Below are 22329 nucleotides of genomic sequence, written 5' to 3' on the forward strand. Positions count from 1 at the left end.
TTAAATGTTATTTTAAATAACTTTTGGGGTTTTTTTTCCCTGTATCTGTTTCAGATCCATTTGGAACACTGGATCCATTTGGAAGTGGTACTTTCAGTAGTGGTGAGGGATTTGCAGACTTCAGTCAGATGTCAAAGGTAAAGGTTACAAGAAAAGCAACTGTCCTTTTAAAAATGTATGTACAGATCCTTTTTTTAAGGGTGTGATCTGACTGTAACTTTTCAGCTGACAACCCACTTTTGTTAACCTTTTTCCAGTCAGCCTCCCCAGTTACCTAGCAAAGCATTTTCCATCCGTCTCAGATATGGCAAAGTCTTACCAAGACTGGTAGATTGAGCAGGGATAAATTAACTTTTCACAAACACTTTCAAATACCAGAGGAGCAAAAACATTACTTCTAGTTTTCACCTGTAAGAAAAGGTGGTTGTTCCAGATATTAATACATTTCAGTGTCCAACCTTCCTCTTAAGTCCTGGAGTCTGCTTCTTGGTTGCTTCATCTCTCATCATATCCCAGTTTGTTCTTAAATTTCTCCATGAGTACAGGGAACCAGAGGAAGGTGGAAAACATGGTGTGCTGAGCTTTCATGGCTCTTAATAGAATTGCTGTTTCCTTGGCTTCTTGGTATAAAATGAGTATATAGGGTGTTTGAAGTAGAACTGGGTCCTTACACCTCCTCATCTGGATCAGTCACAGTCTGCTGTTGGCTTTCTGAGGTGGAGTTTGGAATCGACAGTTGCCATCAGTTGCCCAACTTTTTACACTTAGTTCCACAATAACACTAGAACATCGTAGGGTAAATGTTAATTAGAAAACAGATTATCACATCCCTTTGACTAATTAAACTTCGTGTATTCTTGTTTTCTAACTTTTTTTCCTGTTTCTGTGAGGGTTTTAGCTCTCCACTAGGTGGCAACAGTCTTTACAAATATTGACGGGTTTGACTCGAGTTCGAAGTTTTAGCAAAAGTCTTCCTGAGCTTTAGCTTTGCCTGCAAAATTCCTCTTTCTGCATTTCAGAGTGCTAAATTTCCTTGCATGGCATAATTTTCTGTGCCTCGTTGAATCAATAGAAGTCCTTTTGAAGAGCCAGCTGAAGATAGGCAACATTAAACATATGGGTTTGGAATTTTCCCTGAGCTTTTACAAAAAAGACAAATAGCTGTGTGTAACTTAAGGAAAGCTTGGCAAAAAACCTATCCATTCTGCATTCTACCATGTTTTCCAGTTTCTGTCATGATTCTGTTTATCAGAGTGAAGGCCAGATTGTAGTATGACTGTTCATTGCCAAAACTACTTTTTACTAAAAGTAGTTTTACTTCCTTTTATTTTTCTCATCAGTTTTTTGCTAGGACAAAAAGTTCTAGAATTACTTATGTGAATAAGAGTGTAAGTACTTTTGAATGTTAATAAAATCCTAGCACCTCTGTCAGTGGGCATTAGTTCTTACACCACTGACACCATTCTGTAAATATGTCCTTATTTTTTGAACTTAATGCTTTTAATTAACTTCTGGCTTTCATGAAACAACAGGTATTCTACAATGTGCTTACATGCTTTTCTTTTTTTCTCATGTAGTCGGTAGCTTCAGACCCCTTCGCCTCCTCTTTTGGAGGGATGGGATTCTCAGATGACCCCTTCAAAAGCAAATCAGACACACCAGCATTACCACCGAAGAAAAATGTCCCTCCACGACCCAAGCCACCCAGTGGTAAGAAGGTTTTCCTTTTTTAATACAATTTACCCCAATTTCTGTGTATTGTTGGACATAAGGACAAGTTGACAGTCTTCTACCTCATTATCTTCTATTTCAACCATGGAGGGAGGTATGAGGTTATCAGTAAATTGGCAGAAATTGTCAGTAAACCAAACTGGAACTCTTCAGACTGGAAAACAGATGATATGGGAGTGATATGACAGATCTGTAAAATCAGTTGTGGCAGGGAAATATGCAGGGGGGAAAAAAGTCTTGTCTTTTTCCAAGTGGGCAAGAAATGAGATGAGTAAATGGCACCTTCAAAATAAACAGAGGGGGTTTTTTATACAGTACTCTAAATTTAGGATTTTTTTTTTTATTCCCCAGAGAATATGGTGAATGCAAGAAAGTTTAAATGGGCTTAAAAATGAACTAGATAATTCTTAGGAGAAAAATCCAACAGAGGCATCAGGATCTACCAAAAGCCAAAATACTCTTTCTGGATCCTGTGCTGCTGAATGTCTGCACCTAGGCAGGTGCAAGAATAGTCTGAAGTATGGCTGTATCTTTGCCTTGTTTTGATGTTCTTCCTGAGGCATCTGCCACTAGATCCTAATAAGAACAGGGTACAGGGCTAGATAGACCTGTCCTGCCCTGTCCAGGTATGATCATTCTTGCATTCATGCATTGCTGCATTAATGAAATACAAAACACTTTATGAATATATGGCTTGTTCCTGCTGCAAGTCCATCATGTGTGGAAATTTTTAGTTATGTAGGAATCTCCTGTATTGAAAATAAGATCTCTTTCAGTGGAGATTCAGCTTCTACTTGTTTGCCCTCCCTAGAGTTGATTTTCAAAATATGCACATACCAGTGAAACTGTTCTGAGAACTGAAGCCACTTCAACCTGTTAGTTTCAAGTCTCCTTTTAACAAGAGTTGGTGTAGTTCAGTAACTAATAGTAGTGAACATTCAGTTGCCTCAAAAAAAAACACCAACCCCAACATGCTGGTCAGCATCCAGTATTCTTGTGTATCCAGTGCCAGTGTTAGGAAGCATAATACAAAGAAAACAGTTCCATTATTAATGTTTCCCTGTCTATATGTGTGGATTTTCTACCTTTCTGCTGTTGCATTTTGGAGCAAAGCATGCACCCTGCACCCATCCTGTTCATAAAACAACAGGTATCTGGTTGGTTCTGCAAACCAGTTGTGCTAGAACTAGCTCCTTGGATAATGTCAAAAATGCTTTCTGTTCCTGGAGTGTCCTGTCACATGAAGATGTCATGAACTATCCCATAGGTTGATCCAAGGTTTGGAATGTATTTAATACTGTAAACTTATAACCAGGCCATTGCAGCAGGATTAGTTTGTGCCTATTATTATGGTTTTACTGCTGATGATGCACACAAAACCCCTGAAATCAAATGTTGAGGTTCTGCGTAGGTGAGTATTGATGAAAATTGGTCAGGGAATGCTCTAGGATTGTGGAAAAGTTCTTGAAGAAGTCTGTCCCATGCTTGCTTCATGTAAATAGTTACTACTCTTGAGGTGCTAGGGAGCCTTTAGTAATTGAAAAAATGCATAATATGTAATGTTGACAAATATCAACTAATAGGACATAAATTAATACAAGCAGAATTTAAAAGCTGAAGGAGATCTTATTTGCCATTGTGAATGATGGTTTTCTTTTTTTGGTTTTCAAGGAAAGATGTAAGTGGATCTTTTTAAGAAAAGTCTACCTGAAATAATTTAGTGTTTGAAAGACCTGTATAAAGTTGAATGAGTCAAACAAATACTAAATACACCTATATTATGTCTTTCATGTGGTTTCTTTCTGTTTCTTGTTCGAAACATGATAATTCCTAGCAAATACAATGTAATAGTAGCAGCAAAGGTGAGAAATGCATGCCATAGGATTGACTCACCTACAGAGGGGTTTTTTGAATTTATGTCTCTTTGTTCCACTTTTGTACATACTGAGGAATTTTGGAGAACCTTTGGCTTTAATAATTTGTTTTTCATTTAGACGTGTGCACTCAGCCTTTAATCAGCCTTCTTAAAAAACTTGTTTAAATGTGCACCTTCCTCTCTTCTGGGAGACACAATATTTGTAAGGTTCCGCTGCTCTACCAAAACCAAATGTTGTTATGATAAAATAGACTAAGGAGGAAACAAAGCAGGGTTTTTTTAAAGCAGATGAGCCTCATGTGCTTATGCAGTTATACTCCTCCCTTCCTTCCACAACTAAAGCAATTTTCAGTGGTTACTTAAAGCATGAGAAATTATATAGTAATATACTGCGATTCTAGCAAGAGATACAGGGGTACAAGTGCGCGTTGGAAATAGGAAAGCTGCTCAGAAAACAAACAACAGAAAAGAAACATCCGTTGTTTCTTACCCTTCTCATTGGTCTGTTTAATTAAAAAACAAGTAGGTGATAACGATCTTGTTGAAGGATGAATAAATGCTGCTTAGTACCAGGCAAATCTAGTTGGCCTTTCTGTTCGGGGTTCCTACTCTTTTTAGTAAAACTGTTCTTTCTGTTGGGGGGGATTTTTAATATTGAAAAGCACTTGAATGGTTTGCTTGCATTTTGCTAGGGAGGTGCAGTGTCAGGGAAGATTGCAGTGAAGCTCTAATACAGAGCTCTAATGCAGAGCTTCACTTGTCCTCAGCACTCTATTTTTTACTTGTCAAGTAAAAAATACTAATAACTTTTGCAGAGCATTGATAGCTGTCTGATTTTCCAAGTTAATTGGGGGAACAAGCAAAATCCACCAGGGATTGTTCCTGATTCATTGCTTTTCTGTATGCAGAGTTTTTTAGGAGTTACATGAAAGGCAAGCATTGTCTGATCAAGCCATCAAGGTATCGCAGGGTGTCCTGGCTGAGCAGGAGGTGCCACAGTTCCCATCTTGCCCATGTGGCTATGTGTCATCCAGATGAACAAGGAGTTTTGCATCAGGTCTTGTTTCTTCACAAGGACAAAGGCAGAGCAGACCTTTGGAACTGAACACGAGGCTGGGGAAACACTTCAGCCAGAGACTGTTTACCATTTAGCGAAGGTCAGATCAAAAGGCCCCTTCAGATGTAGCTTGAAAAACCTCTAAAATGAATACATAGTTCAGATCAGCTGCTCTCATAGAAGGGCTCTGGAGACAGTCTTTCTACCATGCTTAGGGGAGCTTTTCTGCTACTGCCAGCTTTGTCAGGAGCAGGGTTGCAGTGGGTAACCATAGACTGGCCTTATAAATCCTGACCTGTTTGCTGGCTGCTTGTGAAGTGAAGGTTGGTTGGTTGGTTTGGTTTTAGTTGGTGTTTGGCTTTTTCAAAGCTTGGACACTGAGAAGCAGCTATGATCTGCTGACTATGTGAGCAAATACTTCAGTTCACAGCTGTCTGTGGTTGTTACTCTCTGGCAAGGATAGGCAAACAATAGCTGTGTGGCATGGATTAGACATCCTTGAGATCCATATCTTTCCCTTCTCAAAAATTAAAGTTAAGGTATGACAATCATGAGATTATTCCTATAAAGCTGTATCTTAGGCTGAATCTCAGGCTTATACTTGTTCTGTTCTTCATAAATCATTTTCCTTCTTTCTCATTTGTTTTTGAACCAAATTCTTTCAAGATCTTTTAGATGTTGTAGTCTTAAACTGATCTTTGTTTGGTCCAAGCGAAATTTCATATGTTTGTTTTTCTGATTAAATGCTCTATTGCAGTTTTTTCAGTGTAACTATTTAAAGGTAAAGTGCAGAACCTTTAAAGAGAATTGAAGGCAGGCTAATAAATCAGTGAATGAAAAAGAGAATGACGAGGAGAAGGTGTTTCAGAAGCAGCAAGCCTGGACACTAGTGTACATCAAAGCTTCAACATACCTGTAACATGCAAAGGTTTGAAAAATTAGTATCTCTGTCCCTTACCCTGGTTTGAAGTTTCTCTTTTTAGGTTGATAAAAATCAGCTAAGAAACAGCTCTTTAGCAGTTCTGCCTAGACTGTGCTAATAAAAATCCCCAAGGGGGTGTGTGCATGTTCTTTCTCTTCAGGAATGCATTCGTAGTCCATGAAGTTCCTAATGGACATGGGGTTTTGTACAGCTCCCCTGGGAGTTGGCTGAAGTAATCTGATGTTCACCAGGTGGTACTGGAGAACTTGAGGGCTTCTTCAGAGAAAAGTGGGAGGTTTTCTGTATTTATTGATGCTGCATCTTGAATAATGCTCAAAAAGCACCAAAAAAAAAAAAATTAGCTATAAACAGGCCTGTGCTTTGCATAATGGGCTGTGATAAATAAAAAACAAGACAAAATTAATGACTTACATTAACAAAAATAACAGTAGTCTATACTGACATACTTAAGCAAAGGCGACCTGTGACAGGGATCTCAATTCCAGTGCAAACTATTTTCTCAAGCCTTCCTAAACCATAGCTAAGCTTTTATAAATACATTTTTTTCTGTGTCCTAGAGGATTACCTGTGGTGTTAAGCACTATTGAACTTCTGGTTGCTTCATATTTCTTGGGGTTTGTAGGACTTCTGTGTCATTATGAATCAAAAAGTCTGAAAGAGACGATACACTGAAACCTGTCAGTTAAAACGGGTTCTGTAGGTTCTCACAGGTTAACAATTATGTTTTCAGCCCTGAGCTGCAGATTGAAATCAGTCAGAGCTCACCGCTAACTAGTTTCTAGGTAAAAGTTGTTGATTACAAAAAGAGAGAAACAGATTTTTTTTTTTTTCCTTCTTTTTTTTTCTTTTTTTTTTTTTTTAAAGTGCAGGAAGTTGCTGTGTGGGTGTCAGTGATTGGGTTATAAGTAAAATTCAATGCTCTAGTGCTTTGATCGTGGGACCTACTGCTTTTGCCCCACCCTTACCACTTCCTTTAAATGCAGCACCATGCATTCCACATTGCGGTTATAACAGTACTGTTAACCAGTGATATTAGTGGAAGAACCTTCACCACTAACCAGTGTGTAACCTTCAACCTCTTCTAAATTTTTATTGCTTGCTTCTAGTGGTTTTGACCTTTTTAACCTTGAAAGAATAAAAGTCCTAAAAACACAAGAAGACACCTTCCCAATTGCAGTGTGCTTTCTTCTTGCAGATTATTTAATAAAAACAACTATTTTATCACTCCAGTGTAAATGTTACAATTTACAATTAAATATATTGTCTATTAGTGATGAATAGAGGGGGTGGGTGTTGTATTTATAGTGAACTTCTTTAATGCTAACATGCTTTTAAAAATTCAGTTTTTCTTTGGTGTGCTAATAGCAGAAAAATACAATGTAGCTTGAAATTCAAAGGACTACATATTGAATTCAACCTGTGTAAGAAAGAAATCAGTGCATTTATTTAGCTGCTATTTGAAATAGAGGGATTAAAATAAATTCTATTGGGAAGTTATTCCAGCCTGCACACAGTGAATTTGTTAAAGAACTTTGGTTTTTTGATCTGTTTATTCTTAGATCCTCTGATGTGCAACTGAATTTATAAACTGGCATTTCAGAAGTTAGTGGTTAACACCTCAGTGTTTTGAGTGAAGGACTTCAAGTCCATTCTCACGTTGTTTTTATGTCTGGTAGTGGTTTTGAAATGTCAAAATACTGGAAAAAGCCTTGACAGGACAGACGAAAGGACTAACCAGCCTGCCTTAAATTAGGAAGCATGATTCTGATCCCTCAAAGATGCCTGGCTTGGGTGGAGCCCCAGAAGACCTCAGTGCAAGCACAAAGGTTTTCACAGTGGTTACTGTGAGTGACTAGAAATTATGACAAGTTAATAGTAATGATGCTGTTGATGATAAATGTAACCAGCCAAGGTGTTTGGGTTCAGTATTTTCACCAAATCACAAATGGCAAAACTGCTCGATAGATTTTGCTGTCCCACCAGTGAAGTCAGAAAAAGCCCTGACTGACTTAAGCAAAATCTGACTGATCAAGTCCTATTTTTTTCATCTCACCACTTGGCAGATAAAGAGAAACGATAACTGAACTTGTTGACTGCTAAAAAAAAAAAAAGAGGTCAAGGCATTAAGATCTATTAATATCTTCAGGATCTTAATATTTCATTGAACTAATCTGAAAACTTTTAGCTCTGATGCATTTGTAATCCATCATGTACAGAAATAATAGTTCCCTAGTTTTGGATGGGGATCCTTTGCTGTTTCTTCACAAGTGTGGTTGCAGGAGAATATTATTGTCAGCCCCAAAGAAGGTAGAAATGCAAGAAAAGTTAACAGCCAACTCACAGAGATTTCTGTTTATGTGGTGCATGGATCTTGGAAGGTCAATTTAAGATAGATTTGGCCACTGAAGTGCTCATAATTAAGAATGTGTACAGAGTTAAGATATTCTGAAGGCAGTTTGACTTCAGAGCTTGAGTGAGTGGATGCTTGGTGGGGTATGCACACACATTCCAGGCTTATCTGGACCAGGATTGCCTCACAGGAAGGTTTTGAGTTAGATTCACTCTGTGCAATGTCTTTTGCACCCCTTAAATTTTTAGGTGCCTCTTACTACTGCTGTGCATGATTAGATGCTTAATGCTGTCAGCCACCTCTCTGCTGGCATGAATCAGAAGGAGATGTTTGTACCAGCCCTGTTCTGCTGCTGTCTTCCTTTGTGCTTGATGCTTCCTCCTCCTTTATGTCAATGATAAATATAGTTCTTTTTCCTATGTGTTACTTCTCTAAATTTAAGGCATTTTATGGTTTGTCTGTTTTGAGCATTTTAGATTTATTTTTCATGCATGGAGCAGTGCAAGAGCACTGTCAGTTCCCATTGTCCTCATCTTGGTAGTTTTCAGTGAAAATAAAAAAGCATAGATCTCTGCTACTTTTTGAGTTGGAGATACAACTTGTGTATGTTTGCCTATGCTTCAGTGTCTCCATTAGATGAAAACGAAATGAACAGTTTGTTCAGTATTCTGCTTAAAAAACCATGCAAACCAAAGTCTGAGTGCTTTCTTGTGTGCATTTACTGATTCTTTCTTGCAAGCAAATGGTGTTTTAGGAATTCTTGGTGTTTAAACACATCGTATACTTGTGGCCATACTTTTTGACCTGTGCAATGTCCCATCGATATGAATTTGCAGAGAAATTTGCTCTGTGTCTTTAGTGAGGTCATTTGAAGAAGAAAGAAGCCAGGTTAGGTGTAATAGATGCAATCAGGAGTTGTGACCAAAAGAATTGTATTCATCAGGAAAAATGTCTAATAATTCCCTTGCACTTATTGCCATGGGCATATTCAAGTGTGAGGGTCAATCGTTTGGTCTATCGTTCGTTGGGTGATCGCAGGAGTGTTGTTTATTTCTGAGTGGTACCACACCTGTTTCCTTAGAGCTTCTTGGGTACCCGAGTTACTGACAAGTAGCACAGTGCCTGTTTACCTTTAGTTTTTAACCTCAACAGCAGCTGAGAGTGAAAAACTCACCCTCAAAGCTTGTGATGGACAGGAAAACATTTTTCTGACTATTTTTCGTGCCTTCTAGCAGCCCTGACAGTTGCATTCGAACACAGGCAGCCCGTGTTGTGTAGGATAAATGACTCATGGGTGGAGCACCTGCCTGGCTACAAACTAAAAATTCCATTCACGCTTCGATTCTGGTGTTTATGCTGATCTCTCACAGTTATTTCAGTACCGATGGTTGAAAGGGGTTGTTCAGCATCTGTTTCAGGACAGGTTGTTAGGCTGAATGTACAATGATTTCTCACCTTTCAAGTTTGTCGTTTTCAGAAGACTTCTCCTCAGCTCAGGTTTTCAGAGCTATGGGCTTGCTCAGGGTGCAAGCCTGAGCAAATATTTTGCAAATATTAAGCAAAACCAGTTTCGAAGGGTTTTTGCATAGGAAAAATTCTTCCTTCTGTTACTAAAAGTGTAGTGATTTTGTGCAAAGAGTATTATCGCGAAACAGTTGAGTTTGAAATACAGTGCAGAAATAGCCCCTGTTGAAGACAAATACCTCTGAGTGTTCTGTAGTAAATTGGCTTTAATGTTACTAACCTTCAAGCACATTTTGAAAACTAAGAGTAATATTTCTGTAAGTTCCTTACAGTTTATGCAAGTTTTACTCTGCATCGGTGGAAGAGCTGGATAATTTAACGGGATGGAGAAGAACATGCTGAGTAGGTTAGGAATGATACGTAAATTTGAAGTGACAAGGGGAAGATGTGCTGGGAGGCACCTTACAAAACTGCACAGTCTCCAAAGTTTTTAGAGTAACACTTCCTCTGCCAGGTATGCAGATGTGAGAGGTGAGAACCCTGGTATTGTATGTCCAAGTGTAATCACAGGCATGGATTTAACTCACTCTAGCACTACTTATCCTATGTAGCACAACTCTGACTTCTTAAAGCACATGTTTTCACTTCAGAAAGTTTCCTGGAAAGGAGTCCTTGTTTAGTGAAAGTTTGAAATCATGTCATCTCAACTCTGCCCTGCTTGCCTGTGAGCGTGCTGAATGCAGGCTTCAAACACAGCAAAACATGCTGCTTCCACTAATGCAGTAAGATACTCTGCTAAGCAGAAAGTTCAGACCATCGTTGAAACATAAAATACAGAGGAAACTATAAATGTTACACTTCATTGTTTCACTTCATTGTCAGTATCTTGTAATTCAGTAAGAGAAATTCTGTAATTGCATCTTATCACCGAGATTATATTTGCCTTGAACTATAGATCTCAACCCTAAAGTTTTTGCTGTGGGGTATGAAATTAGATAAACCCTTCACATGGGTGGAGTTCGCTCTTAAGTTAACAGCATTTGCTGTGGTAAACCATTTTGTACATAATCTCTTTTTGCTGAAGTGAGTCCTCGGTGTGGTTTGGGTGCACCACTTGGGTAACTGCTGAAACTGCTGTGGTTTCAGAATAGGACCTGTTTTGCTTTTTTCTGCACTTTTTCCCCCTGAAACTATTAGTAGAAAAATCAAATAAGTAAGGGTTACAACTGTGTGCTTGCACTTTCATACTGCCATGCCTCCAAAATGATGAGCAGTAGCGTGTAAAAATGCAACATTTTTCAGTGAATATAAGATTAATGCAATCTCAGTCACTGCTAAGAGTATATTTTGTAATGTTAGAAATTTACTGATGTCCTTCAGTTCAGTTGGTGACTTTTTAATGTGGTTTGGGTATTTTTGCTTTGCATTACAGAGTTTGAAATACACGTTCTTGACATACTAAACATGGGACTACAACTCAGTATCCATTTGCTGCGCTGGGAGATTCACACTGGGTGTAAGCCAGCAAGGATGTCAGAAAGATCATTCTGGTGTCGTTATTACTAATTTGTGGCTAATAACTGAGTAAATTTGAACATCTAACTGAACCAAACAAACTTCTGCCAGGCCTCAAACCCATGTTTGCAGAGCATAGCAGGATAAAACAAACTATAAGCAATGCAGAGAGTGTAGTGAAAGAGGGCTCGTTGAGGACGCTGTCGTGAGTGCCAGGATTAGTGTATTCAGCATGGGCATAGCCCTGAAAATTGCTCTGCAAAAAGTAAACCTGATTTTTATATTTCACCTTTTCTTCAAAATAATAATAATAATAATATAATTATAGCTCTCTTCTATTCTTTAACATAGGAAAAAGTGAAGAAAATGGCATTTGGAATGTAAAATGAAAATAGTGACATTTCCTTTACAGTGAAGTTATTCTTTGTGATCTGTGTGAAGATGAAGCAGGAGCAACCCCGTTGCTCTCTGTACGTTCTGAAACCACTAGGGGCTTTGTGCAAAAACCTTAAACAGGCCACCTAGAAAAAAAACAGGTTTGCTGAGCAAATACGTTGCAAACCTTAGGTTTGTATTAACAGTCACCAATTCCACAAAATGGTTTCGGCAGTAGCAGATTTAACCTAAGAAAAGGGCAGCTTAAAATGGGTTATTTTTGCCTCTATCAGTCAAAATTGGTTTGGGGCAATATAGGGTGAAGGAGATTAGGGGGAATTTGATAGTAACTGGCAGTAATGGAAGGAGAAAAATAAATGTAGAGGGCTCTTGTGTTGTCTTAATAAATGCAGATACTCCAATTCTCTTTGTCATTTAAAATAAGTTAAACTAAGTTGCGCTTTTTATCTGGAGATTACATACAGAATACTGAGTTACTCATCCCTTACCAGGTTTCCTTAGTTCCCTGACACTGCCTAGCTGTGATGAAAAGTGAGATCTCCTCGAGGCCATGGTGATGGCAGGATGTAAATGCGGCACTCTCTTTCGGAGAGCAAAATATGGCCTCTGTTGGTAGGAAAGGCAGTTTGAAACTCAGGTGAAGAAGGATCCATGCTTGTGGGCAGAGCAAATGCTGCTGGTGTTTCCTTTATATTTTGTCACTTGCTTCCATCAATGACAAATCCCTGGTCTGATCTGCTGTCTTTAGAAGTCCCACATGTGGTTGCTAGCATGGGCATCCATATATCCTTGCCACATCTGATACCCAGAATGGAGCACATACTAAACCATGAAAAACAGTACTGGAGTGAACTTCTAAGGGATCTCATTTATCCTTCAGCTTCAAGGCAGCTAAACCAGTGTGATTTCTAGAACCTCCTGGATGTGATGATGGAATGCACCAAGTTCTCTAGGCAGTCTTGAATATTCTTAACTTTTTAAAATGTTCCAGATTGTCTAATGTAAATCTCTCTTGCAAAAATCTAAATCCATTGGTCTTTCTCTTAATGGAAGACTTGCCTACAGGACTATGATCACGTTCTCCTTGAATACTCTTTAAGACTGAACAAATCCAGTTATATCTCTTACTGTTTGTGTCTTTTCTACATCTCTCTTTGTCTGCTTGTTCAGCTGTGGGCTTTCCCGCTTCACATCTTCACCGAAGCCCAGTGCCTGCCAGCGGTAACTGCATTGCATCCAGAGCCTGAGTCTGGCATTAGCACTGCACAAATGAGATAAGAGTCTGTGATTCCTTCAGCTCCCCTGTAAATCTGTGCCTGGCTGAGGCCTGGCTGAGCTTGGGGAATGTGAGCCCCTGCACACTGTGCATTAACCCTTAAGGGAGGTGTCACCAGCAGGGTGAGGAACCTGCTGATGGCAGAGGGATGTGTGTTCAGCAAGCCAAGTGCCAGGGAAGATGTTCCCTGGGACAGGGGAGGCTGAGCTGTGATTTAATGGCGGGTGAAGGCAGGCTGCTGGGTAGGTTATTTGTTTGGTGTGGGTTTACTGATCCTTATTTCTCTGACAAATGAGGATTTCCAAAGATTCAATCAAATATTATAAAGTTCATGAGCAACTACAAAAATACCTTCTTAAAAGCTATCAGGCTGTCTCTTAGACATGCCAAGCACATACTCTGAAATTTGGGGGTTCAACTCCCCATTTCTCTGTGCGCTCCTAGTACGTGTATCCTGATGTGAATCAATTACGAGATTCCTATTAAGTTATAGTTCAAATAATTGAACTTTTCAAAAAATACAGCTTTATTAATACAATTAATGTATGTAACTCAGGTTATTATACAGGAAATTGTAAATATTTTTTCCTTTTAAAGTGTTTCTAGGTTTTTCTTTGTCATTTGTCAAGTACACACTATAATCAGGAGGGTTCATCCACAGAGTATTTTCCCTGGAGGCTAGATTGTGTAATTGTCAGGAGCAATCTTTTCTGATTGGGGTTTTTTTAAGAGGAAAAGACAAATTTACATGTATATCTGTTTAGTTATTTGACCTAGCAAAACAGCACTTTTTGTAAGAGGAATTAAAAATTAACCACTGAGATTCTAATTGTAACCAACAAAATATACAGCCATTATTTATGAGCATATGCAAGAGTTCCTGTGATTTCATTTATTATTGGGGTGGAATATAAGCACAAGCAGTCACCTGCAAAAGGTGGGTTGTATAGCAAGCACCCCACAACAAGGTAACTTCTTAATCGGTCTCTTTTCCCTTGTACGTGTGGTGGGAGAAGGATAAACCAGTTCCAGGAGGTGTTCTGTAAAGTCATAGATAAGTTACTATTTAATTCTAGTTAACATGATTAATTATTTATCTTCAGTGATATATATTTTTAAGTATTTCATCTTTTATATAATCCCAAACTTAAACTTGAAGTATCTCCAATCCTGGAAAATGACCTGAAGTCATACTTGTCAAATTCTTATGACCAAATGTCTTTATATTGGGTTTTATCATTTAAAATCTCAAAGGTATTAATACTGCAGTATCTATAAGTAAAATAAATCTATTTAAATAAAACAAGTGTTTGAGACGATTTGCATTGAGAAATGAGTACCATTATGTTTGGTTAAAATTTAAACCATCCCAGGAGGGATGGATGATGCTAAATTGTATCAGCACAGTTTCCTATTTAAGAGGTTGCATTGGCCATGGTAAGTAACTTCTCTTTTTCTCCTTTTGTTTGTTTTTTTCCTAAACTTTCCAGGTAAAAGTACTCCTGTAAGCCACCTTGGGTCTTCAGATTTTCCCAAGCCCCATGATCCATTCCAGCCATTTGGGGCTGACAGCAGTGACCCGTTTCAAAGTAAAAAGGGGTTTGGGGACCCATTTAGTGGAAAAGATCCATTTGCTCCCTCCTCTTCAAGTAAAACTTCTAAAGACTCTTCCTTGGGGTTTGCAGACTTCAGCTCTGTAAGTTAAGTTCATTGTCTCTGAGCAAACCACTTTCTGCTCTGCTTGCAGCAATCTCTTGGGGTTTTGTTTTTAACTGCAAACCTACTGTTCACTGGCTTCTGTCTTTTAGTACCTTCATGCTGTCCTCATTGTTTTTGTATTAATATTTCTGTAATAAAAAGGCATTATTTCAATAAAAAAAAAAGAAGTTTCATACTAAATTTTAAAGGGTTTACTTGCATTTAAATTATTTTAGTACAGTGTGCCTTTACTCACAAATTCTTTGTAGCAGAATCTGTGTATTGTTTTTGTTGCATGGAGGGCTATTTTGTAAACTGAGTTTTGGGAGCCAATGATGTGAAGATTCGAAACCAATTGTTGAAAACATTTATATAGTGATTTCACCATATCCTGAGAAGTAAATCCTTAAAGGGAAAGATTCCATTAAAGTATTTGTAATTGTTTGTGAAAAAAGTTCTGACAATCCTGTCACAATGTTTGCTGTATATGATGGAATGTGGTCATAAAGATACATATACGAGACAGAGATTGAAAAGTTAGCTGTTGAATTTTGTTCCCATTACTGATATTGTAGAAAAGCCCTTGTTAGAGAAAGAAAACAAAATTGTTTTGAAGAACCAATACAGAAACATCCATCCTGTGTTCTAAAAGACAGTATGAGAAGGTTTGAAAGCAAAGCCAAGTACCCATTCATTAAAAATATCAGGCTTTGTTTTCAGTGCTGGCAGGTACGTTACTGAATTGGAAATCACTGTAAATGTAGTAGTAGTGTGGTTCTTACTGCTTCCATGAGTAGATAGAAATCTGTTCCATCCACAGCCTCAGGCTTCTTCCTCCTTTCATGTATTTTTGTTCTGTCACATTGCCATGCAGTAAAATTGCCAACGTAATCTGTTACTTAACTCTGATGAGCACAGTTCAGTGTTCAACAAGTGGAGGTCTTCAGGCTGAATCTTTCAGGTTGCTAATTTTTAATGGTTTTTTTTTTTCCCCCTAGTTATTAGTTAATAGTAAATGTGTTATCACTTTCCTATTTGGTATTGTTAGATGAGGTCATCTGTGCATACTTTTAGCTGACCTCAGTGCTTTAATTTATCTATGATACTGAAAACGTCAAAGTTCAAGATACTCTGTATGCTTTACCACAGTTAGTACTAGCCTGTTGAATTTGCACAGTTAAATTCTGTGATTGTATACAAAATGGTGACATTCTTAATAAAAATAAGACGCAAAACTTGCTTTATCTGAAATTTCTTGAACATCTAATTTCTGCCTTCAATGAAAGACAAATAATGGAATGGAATGACTGTTACCCAGCTCTTGTTGGCTTCCTTTACAGACTGCATTTCTTAAGTTAAAAGTGTGGCTTACACTGAATGATTGTATCAAATGATTAACCAAAATCACTGATCCCCATCCCAGTGGGTGCTCTAGTGTGAAATTTGCTGTGCCATCAGGTTTTCAGGAGGTGAGATTAACTTTAGAAGATAAGGGAAAAGTAGGAAAAATGAGATCTTGAGCAGTAGCCACTTAGAATTACTGTTAAGTGGCACTTCATTAAATGAATTTGACTGGAGACTTGATCCCTGTTCTTTGCAGTTTGTTGGGGGTTTTCTTTGCTTGCTTATAACACAGTTATGTTGCTACACTTCATAATTCTTATTCCTTCTGTATGAAGTCTTAACTGTACCAGTTACCTTGTAATCAGCAAGAATATTGTGCTGACCTTTGCCTGATGGTTGGGGAACTTTGTTCATAATGGAAGTTCAAAGCAATTTGACTTACAGAAGGTTTTTTGACACATGATTTGAGTCCATGGAATCTGAGAACAGAATCAGAGAATCACGTAGGTTTGATTTTTACTTGAAATTCTTTACTGTAGCACAGAAGTAACATGAGAACCTTCAATTGCTTTGAGTAGTACTCTAGGAAATCCAGTGCTTTTTTCTGAGACTCTGGCAAATTCATGCACCCACAGTTTAAGTATATTCTCATGGCATTAAATATGACTCTTTGGAAAAAAACAAAGCCTTTTGGTAGCTCATATTACAGGTATTTCTAGGTTCCAGCTTCAGTTTACAGAACAACAAGAAAAGCAATCTTCCTGCCAACAGAAACAGAGCACTTAAAACTAAACTAAATTTTCTTTCTTAATACAAGCTGGTGATTTAGTACACACAAGTCAGTGCAGCTTTTGTGTATTTGATTAGTTTCTCTGCAGTCTGCTCTTTTCCTCTTTATGCCTTGGGTCTAACTGAACTTCTGAAAAGAGAAAAAAGGGATTTCAATGAAATTACAGTTGTATGAGATATATTTACAGACTTCTTAAAACTTGGATATATGCAAAACAATTGTTATTGTATTGAATGACTTGTAATTCGGTTACATTGCCTTTTTATAGGCACTGTTGGGTATTTCACTATCTGATGGTCAGACTTATGCTCCTGAAAAGTTTCCTTTATGCCTTTATGCAAACCATTTGTAACAAGGCACATCCAGATTTGTTGCCAATGAATCACGTATTTTTCCTTTTTTACTCAGCACTTTTAACCACAAAAAATATACAATAAACAAGTCATAAAGTCATAATTGGGACTCTCATAAGCTTTGGAAGATTTATCCTAAGATGGAAGCTATATAAGTAAAACTGTTTTCTCAAGAGAGGGTTTGACCAAAGCTTATTGTATTTCAAAAAGAGTGACTGTTATTCTCCAGCCCAGCTAATACGATCTTTTGGAATTATTGGAATAAGCAGAGAAGCCCTTTTTCCATTTAAGTCTGTCTGTACTGTATCTTGAACAAAAATAATCTATTTAAAATCTTCGGGAGCTTTTAAATCTCACCTGTCAGCTGACATGATTTAAATCATTTTGAAAGTCAAATATGGTAAAACGCATGGCACTTCTATTGTATTTCAGTAGCATTGAATGCAAAGGTCTTCCTCTAAGTTTTGATGTTGATGAAAGCAGAAGTATTGTTTAAAGTAATTTTTAAGGTACTTCTTTTTTCCTTTCATCAAATCATGTGAAAGATCATAGTAAGAGAAATAAACTGAGGAATTGTGAGCATCCCGAAGCACGTGGATAAAGCAGAATGTAAATTATGAGTAAACAAGAATTGGACTTGGGTTGAAAAAAATTCAAATAAGTGCATTTATTTAAAAATACAAATTACAGATCCCATGCAGAATGGAAAAGGCAGGGCTGGGGTCATCACATAGTGTATGTGCAGCTAGGCATTTAGTACTCAGCTGAGTATTTCAAGCTTGTTGGGGAAGGCGTTGCCCAGTCAGGTAGTGAACGGTGCATTTTGCTGCGTCTAGAGCTACTGCGTTGTGGCCCACAGGACAATTTTTGCAGTATACATCCAGCTGCAACTGAAAGTATAAATTCCATGGTTTTCTCATCCAAAAAAAAAAAAACCCCAAATAACATGTCTTCCCGAACATTTCAAGAAAAGATAGTCCAAAGCAAATGTTAGAAGTGGGCTATAATGCAAACATGTGCATGCAGCTGCGAACATTTCTGTGAGCGTCACCCTCTTCAGCCAATGCTAAAATTAAACAGTCACGGATTATATTTGAGTTTGAAATTGTTATGATTTCAAGACAATATTTTCATATTTTGAGCAAAAAGTTCAACCAAGCAAACTTTTTGCATACTTCAGTGGTAAATCCTGGAATGTAACTTCGGAATAGTTTTGCTGCAGTGCACTGACGTGTTTGGGGAAGCTCAAACAGGCTTAGAAGCTGCGTGTTAAAATATGTTCTATTTCCTTGGTGTTCTCTGCTGAAGTAGATTTGATTCTCTTACATTATTTCTTACTGGAAAAAAACTCTGCATGGATTTTACGTACAGTAACAGAAGCACTTGTTGTAACTTTTGAGTTGGTGATGAAACTTCCTACAAATCAGCAGTCTCCAGAGTCATTATTAAAACCCCTCACCCTTAGAGGAAATACTACAAGAAAACTCTCTGCAGTGGAGTTGCACAAGAGTAAATAACTCTTGGTTTTACCAGCTATTTACTGCTCTTAAAAATTAATGTAGGTTGCTCTGCTCCCAAACCGCTAACTTGCTTTTTTTGTGTTTGTGGAGTTTTTGTTTGGCTCCAGTCCCCTGGCCATTTTCATACACAGCTGAGACATGGATGCAGGGACGTGCAGCCCAGATGGGTTAGTTTCCTGGTGGGAGGAGGAAGAAATTAAGGAAATAAATTAAAGGATGAAATAAGGAAATCAGTGAGTGAATTTTTATCTTAATTCAGAAGAACTACCCTGAGACAGCTTGGTATACTTGATTCGTATATTTAAGAAGTCTGATTCATTGTATTTTTCACATAATTTCTTCTAGCTTTTTGGTGACTTTATTAATTTGTTTCCCATTTTCGTTTTTTAGTTTGGAAATGAAGAACAGCAGCTGGCATGGGCAAAGCGTGAGAGTGAAAAAGCAGAGCAAGAAAGACTAGCTCGATTGCGGAGGCAAGAACAAGAAGACCTTGAGTTGGCTATTGCACTCAGTAAGGCTGATATGCCAAACTCTTAAGTAGAGGTTCTTTGGCTCCACCCTGTCCAAGTGAAACCCTTAAACGTGGCTTTTATAAAAATACTAAATTCTTGGTTCATGTTGTAAAAATAATTTTAGTCACCTTCAACTCTAAACAAGACTGGCTGGTTATGTCAAACTGGGCTCTGTGTGGCTTTTCAAGTGCATAATATGCAGGAAACACTGTATAAGCTGTATTATATGTTCTAGATAAAATTTACTGCTTGTAAGAAATGTAACGTATGATCCTAAGATACCGAAAGCAAAGTTTCTTTATCTGGAAGACGATGTTGCGTATAGTGAACTGCAACTTATGAATCTGGCTTTATATTACCTGAATTCCACGGGGGCTTTGAGGCTGCAGTGTGAATTTCAAAGAAAATGTCATAAAATTGTAATATTTATAGAATTAGCTTTCACTTATTGCATTTATTTAATAATTCCTGGTAGGTTAATCAGTACGTCATCTGCATCATCTATGTCGAAGTCTTCAGCATAAATTCGTTATTAGGTGGTCCCTCTTTATCCAGGAGATGTGGCCTTTACAAAAGAATCTGGCAATTTATATATGATGGATACAGACATAGTGAACTGTACAAAATATTATGAATCTCTATCAATGAGAAGTTCTTCTAATTTAAACATTAGTTTGCATTAAGTCATAATAATTGTGTGTGATGTTGTAAGAGAGGGAATTAATTCAGTTGTAAATTGGACAAAGAATTTGGCAATTAAATCATTAGGTAAAATCTTGCTTTACCTCGTAAGCAAGCGAGATTGTGATACAAGTTTGAGGGCTGCTTTCATTTAAAACCAAGCAATGGAAAACTTACCAAGTTTGAGCAGTGTTCATCTCTGCAACTCATTTTACTCTCTTTTGCTCCAACCACCAGAACACGGACCATATGATTTGTGGACCTGAGTGTGTGAGACAGTCCTTAGCTCTGTTTCTTTAATTCCGCCTACCTTAAATTATGGGGTTAAAGCTCAGACATCATTTAGCTGAAACAAGGCCAAGTTGAAACAGATTTTATTTGCCAAATACATGTTCATACATAAGTTACAGAAGTACTGGTGGACTGGATTGGCTTTAAAATACAGCTTGCAGAAGTAAGTCCAAGTAGGAACAGATTTTATATGTACCTGTAGAACTTAATACTTCCACCTGGTAAGGATAACACAGAATGTGTTTTACATGGCATGTATAAAATAAGTCCTTAAGATAAGTCTGTGAATTATTTACTTACTAAAAATGCCTTTTCTGATTACAGGAACTCGAAAACTTCAATTGTCTTTGCCTTGGACTTTTATGTTTAAACAGAGTAGGCAAGTCTTTCCTATCCTTGGCTCTGTAGGAATCCAAAGCTTAACATTCTGTGGTTTTACTGATGCAGCCCTTAAAACATTTTTTCTTTTCTTTTTTTTTTTTTTTTGAAAATGTGATATTCCTTCATCATCTTTAGTGCATTTATATTCTTATGTCCTTGCTTCCTTTCATTTTTCGTACTACAGTGATAGTGCCTGTTCACTGAATGAAAACAGTCTTTCCCCATTCTGTTGTAATGGCCTTATTCTGGATGCTTTCCTTACACAGAGATAAGAATCAGATTAGATTAATTTTAATCTTCTTAATAGTTTTCAGCTCTGAAATGCGGCTAAGATGTGGCATTTGTCATTCCAGGTATTAGTGAGTAGGTGTATGGGCGAGTGTGTCTGTGTGTGCATACACACGTGTGCACATCCATCCATTCATATATGCAGCGATATACCTGACAAAACTGAACCCTTGTATCTCAAAATGCAGTTTTAGGAGTCACAATTCCCTGTTTGCTCTGCGTGCAGTGATATTACAAATAATGTGACTCATTAATTCCCCTCAGAAGGGGAGAAGATGCATTCTAGTATCAAACCCAACCACATAAAGATCTTTAATTCTGTCTTGTTAAGGACCCCTGTGGAATGCAGTAGAAGGTATTTCTGATTTTACAGAACCTGTTTTGAAATCCCTTCCCATTGTAATTTTTCTCCAAACTATGTTAGATTAAATGATCAAACATACTAAAATGTCAACAACTTCTCTCTTCTGTTGGTGTACAGGACTTGAAGTCTCTCAGAGCAAACTTGGTCCTGTCTATAGTTAACATGAGATAAAACTCTTGCTATGAATGAGCAATTTTCCACATGGAATGGCTGTAGGATTCTCAGTGAAGTTAAACAAATCATATCCATGTGTAAGATTCTCCTTTTCCTTTTCATTTGGGCCTGAGTCTTTGTGGTGTCTCTTCTGCTATAATAAACCTCCATTCACACGTAGTGCCTTTTTAGAAAGGAAAATCACTCTTGGACTACTGCTTGGATGAGGTCACTCCAGTGGGACAGGGTGGATGAGCTCAACAGCTTGCTTCATCTTCTGAGTTATGTACCATAACAAGACTTTCTGCTACTTTGTCAGTGCTTTGAAATACTGTAATTTATAATGCTTCTAAGGCAGTGAGTCGGTGTTTTCAAGATGTTCAGCAGGAAGCCAGAAATGTGAATTAATCTAGCATTCCATATAGTGTTAGAACTAATTACTCATTTTCCTATTTCCTTATTGATTCATTCTTCATATTTGCTTGGACAGTAACAGAAGATCAAGCAAATGAACAAGGACAGAACGTGTTCTCTATACAAAGTGTGTTAGATTTAGTAATCTTAGGTTTACTGAAACACTCTTGATTCCAAATTTTAGACACTGCAGTAGAAGAAAACTTAGCTGTGATTTCTCCCCATTCTATTTAATACAGTTTTCTGTACAAAAAGGAGCATTACCCACGTTCTTCCCTTATGCTTGTAAGTCAGTGTTTTGTATAATACCTGCACTTGTTCTTCTAAGACAAAACTTTTAATGCAGGACATTGATCATCATCTTCCTCCAGAACAGTGAAATTTAAGCACAAATAGGCCTATTGCCATTTGGGCAGAGAAAATATGTACAATGCAAGATCTAGAAAATGTGAGTATACACAATGCATATACAGTGTACATTGAGATCCATATTATTTGTGTCTATGTGTGTACATATATATATAGTGTATTGTATAATATAATAATAGTGTGTGTATATACTATATACGTCCACATACTATGTCTAGTATAGAGTTACTTGTGTTGTACATAAGATGTGTATATACAATGAATATGTAGAATATGCATATATATTCTATATATTAAAGCTTGTGTGTATGTATGTATTCTCTAAACAGAGGTGGATGCAGAAATGGAATTTTTACAGGAATGCAGATTAGATTATGGCTCTTAGAATTTCAAAGTTCTGGTGAAAGAAAAAAAAAGGCAAAATGACTACTTCTGATGAGTTTGTTTCATGATTACTTTCACTGGCATGAGAAACTGTGTTCAGGAGCTGTGCCAAGTGTAGAGAGAAACCTGGCAGAAGGTCAGTATCATCTGCACTGGATGTGATTTCACATTCTTTTGAG

The 22329-nt window shown here is 37.6% G+C and overlaps 1 protein-coding gene across 6 annotated transcripts in view; it reads left to right on the plus strand.

The window, feature by feature from the left end:
* Positions 1 to 19651, plus strand: part of EPS15L1 (epidermal growth factor receptor pathway substrate 15 like 1) — a 42201-nt gene extending 22550 nt beyond the window's left edge. For 4 of the 6 annotated variants that reach the window (XM_030509288.1, XM_030509287.1, XM_030509290.1 and 1 more), the window contains 4 exons: positions 55 to 137; positions 1578 to 1710; positions 14099 to 14304; positions 18704 to 19651. In XM_030509288.1, the coding sequence (XP_030365148.1) occupies positions 55 to 137; positions 1578 to 1710; positions 14099 to 14304; positions 18704 to 18850 (569 nt within the window). In that variant the 3' untranslated portion in view covers positions 18851 to 19651. The remainder of the gene's footprint in view (positions 1 to 54; positions 138 to 1577; positions 1711 to 14098; positions 14305 to 18703) is intronic. The other 2 variants (XM_030509292.2, XM_030509291.1) reach the window with 2 other exon arrangements.
* The last annotated feature ends 2678 nt before the right edge of the window (positions 19652 to 22329 follow it).

Source organism: Strigops habroptila, chromosome 20 (assembly GCF_004027225.2).
Source record: "Strigops habroptila isolate Jane chromosome 20, bStrHab1.2.pri, whole genome shotgun sequence".
In the NCBI taxonomy this organism is placed as follows: domain Eukaryota; kingdom Metazoa; phylum Chordata; class Aves; order Psittaciformes; family Psittacidae; genus Strigops; species Strigops habroptila.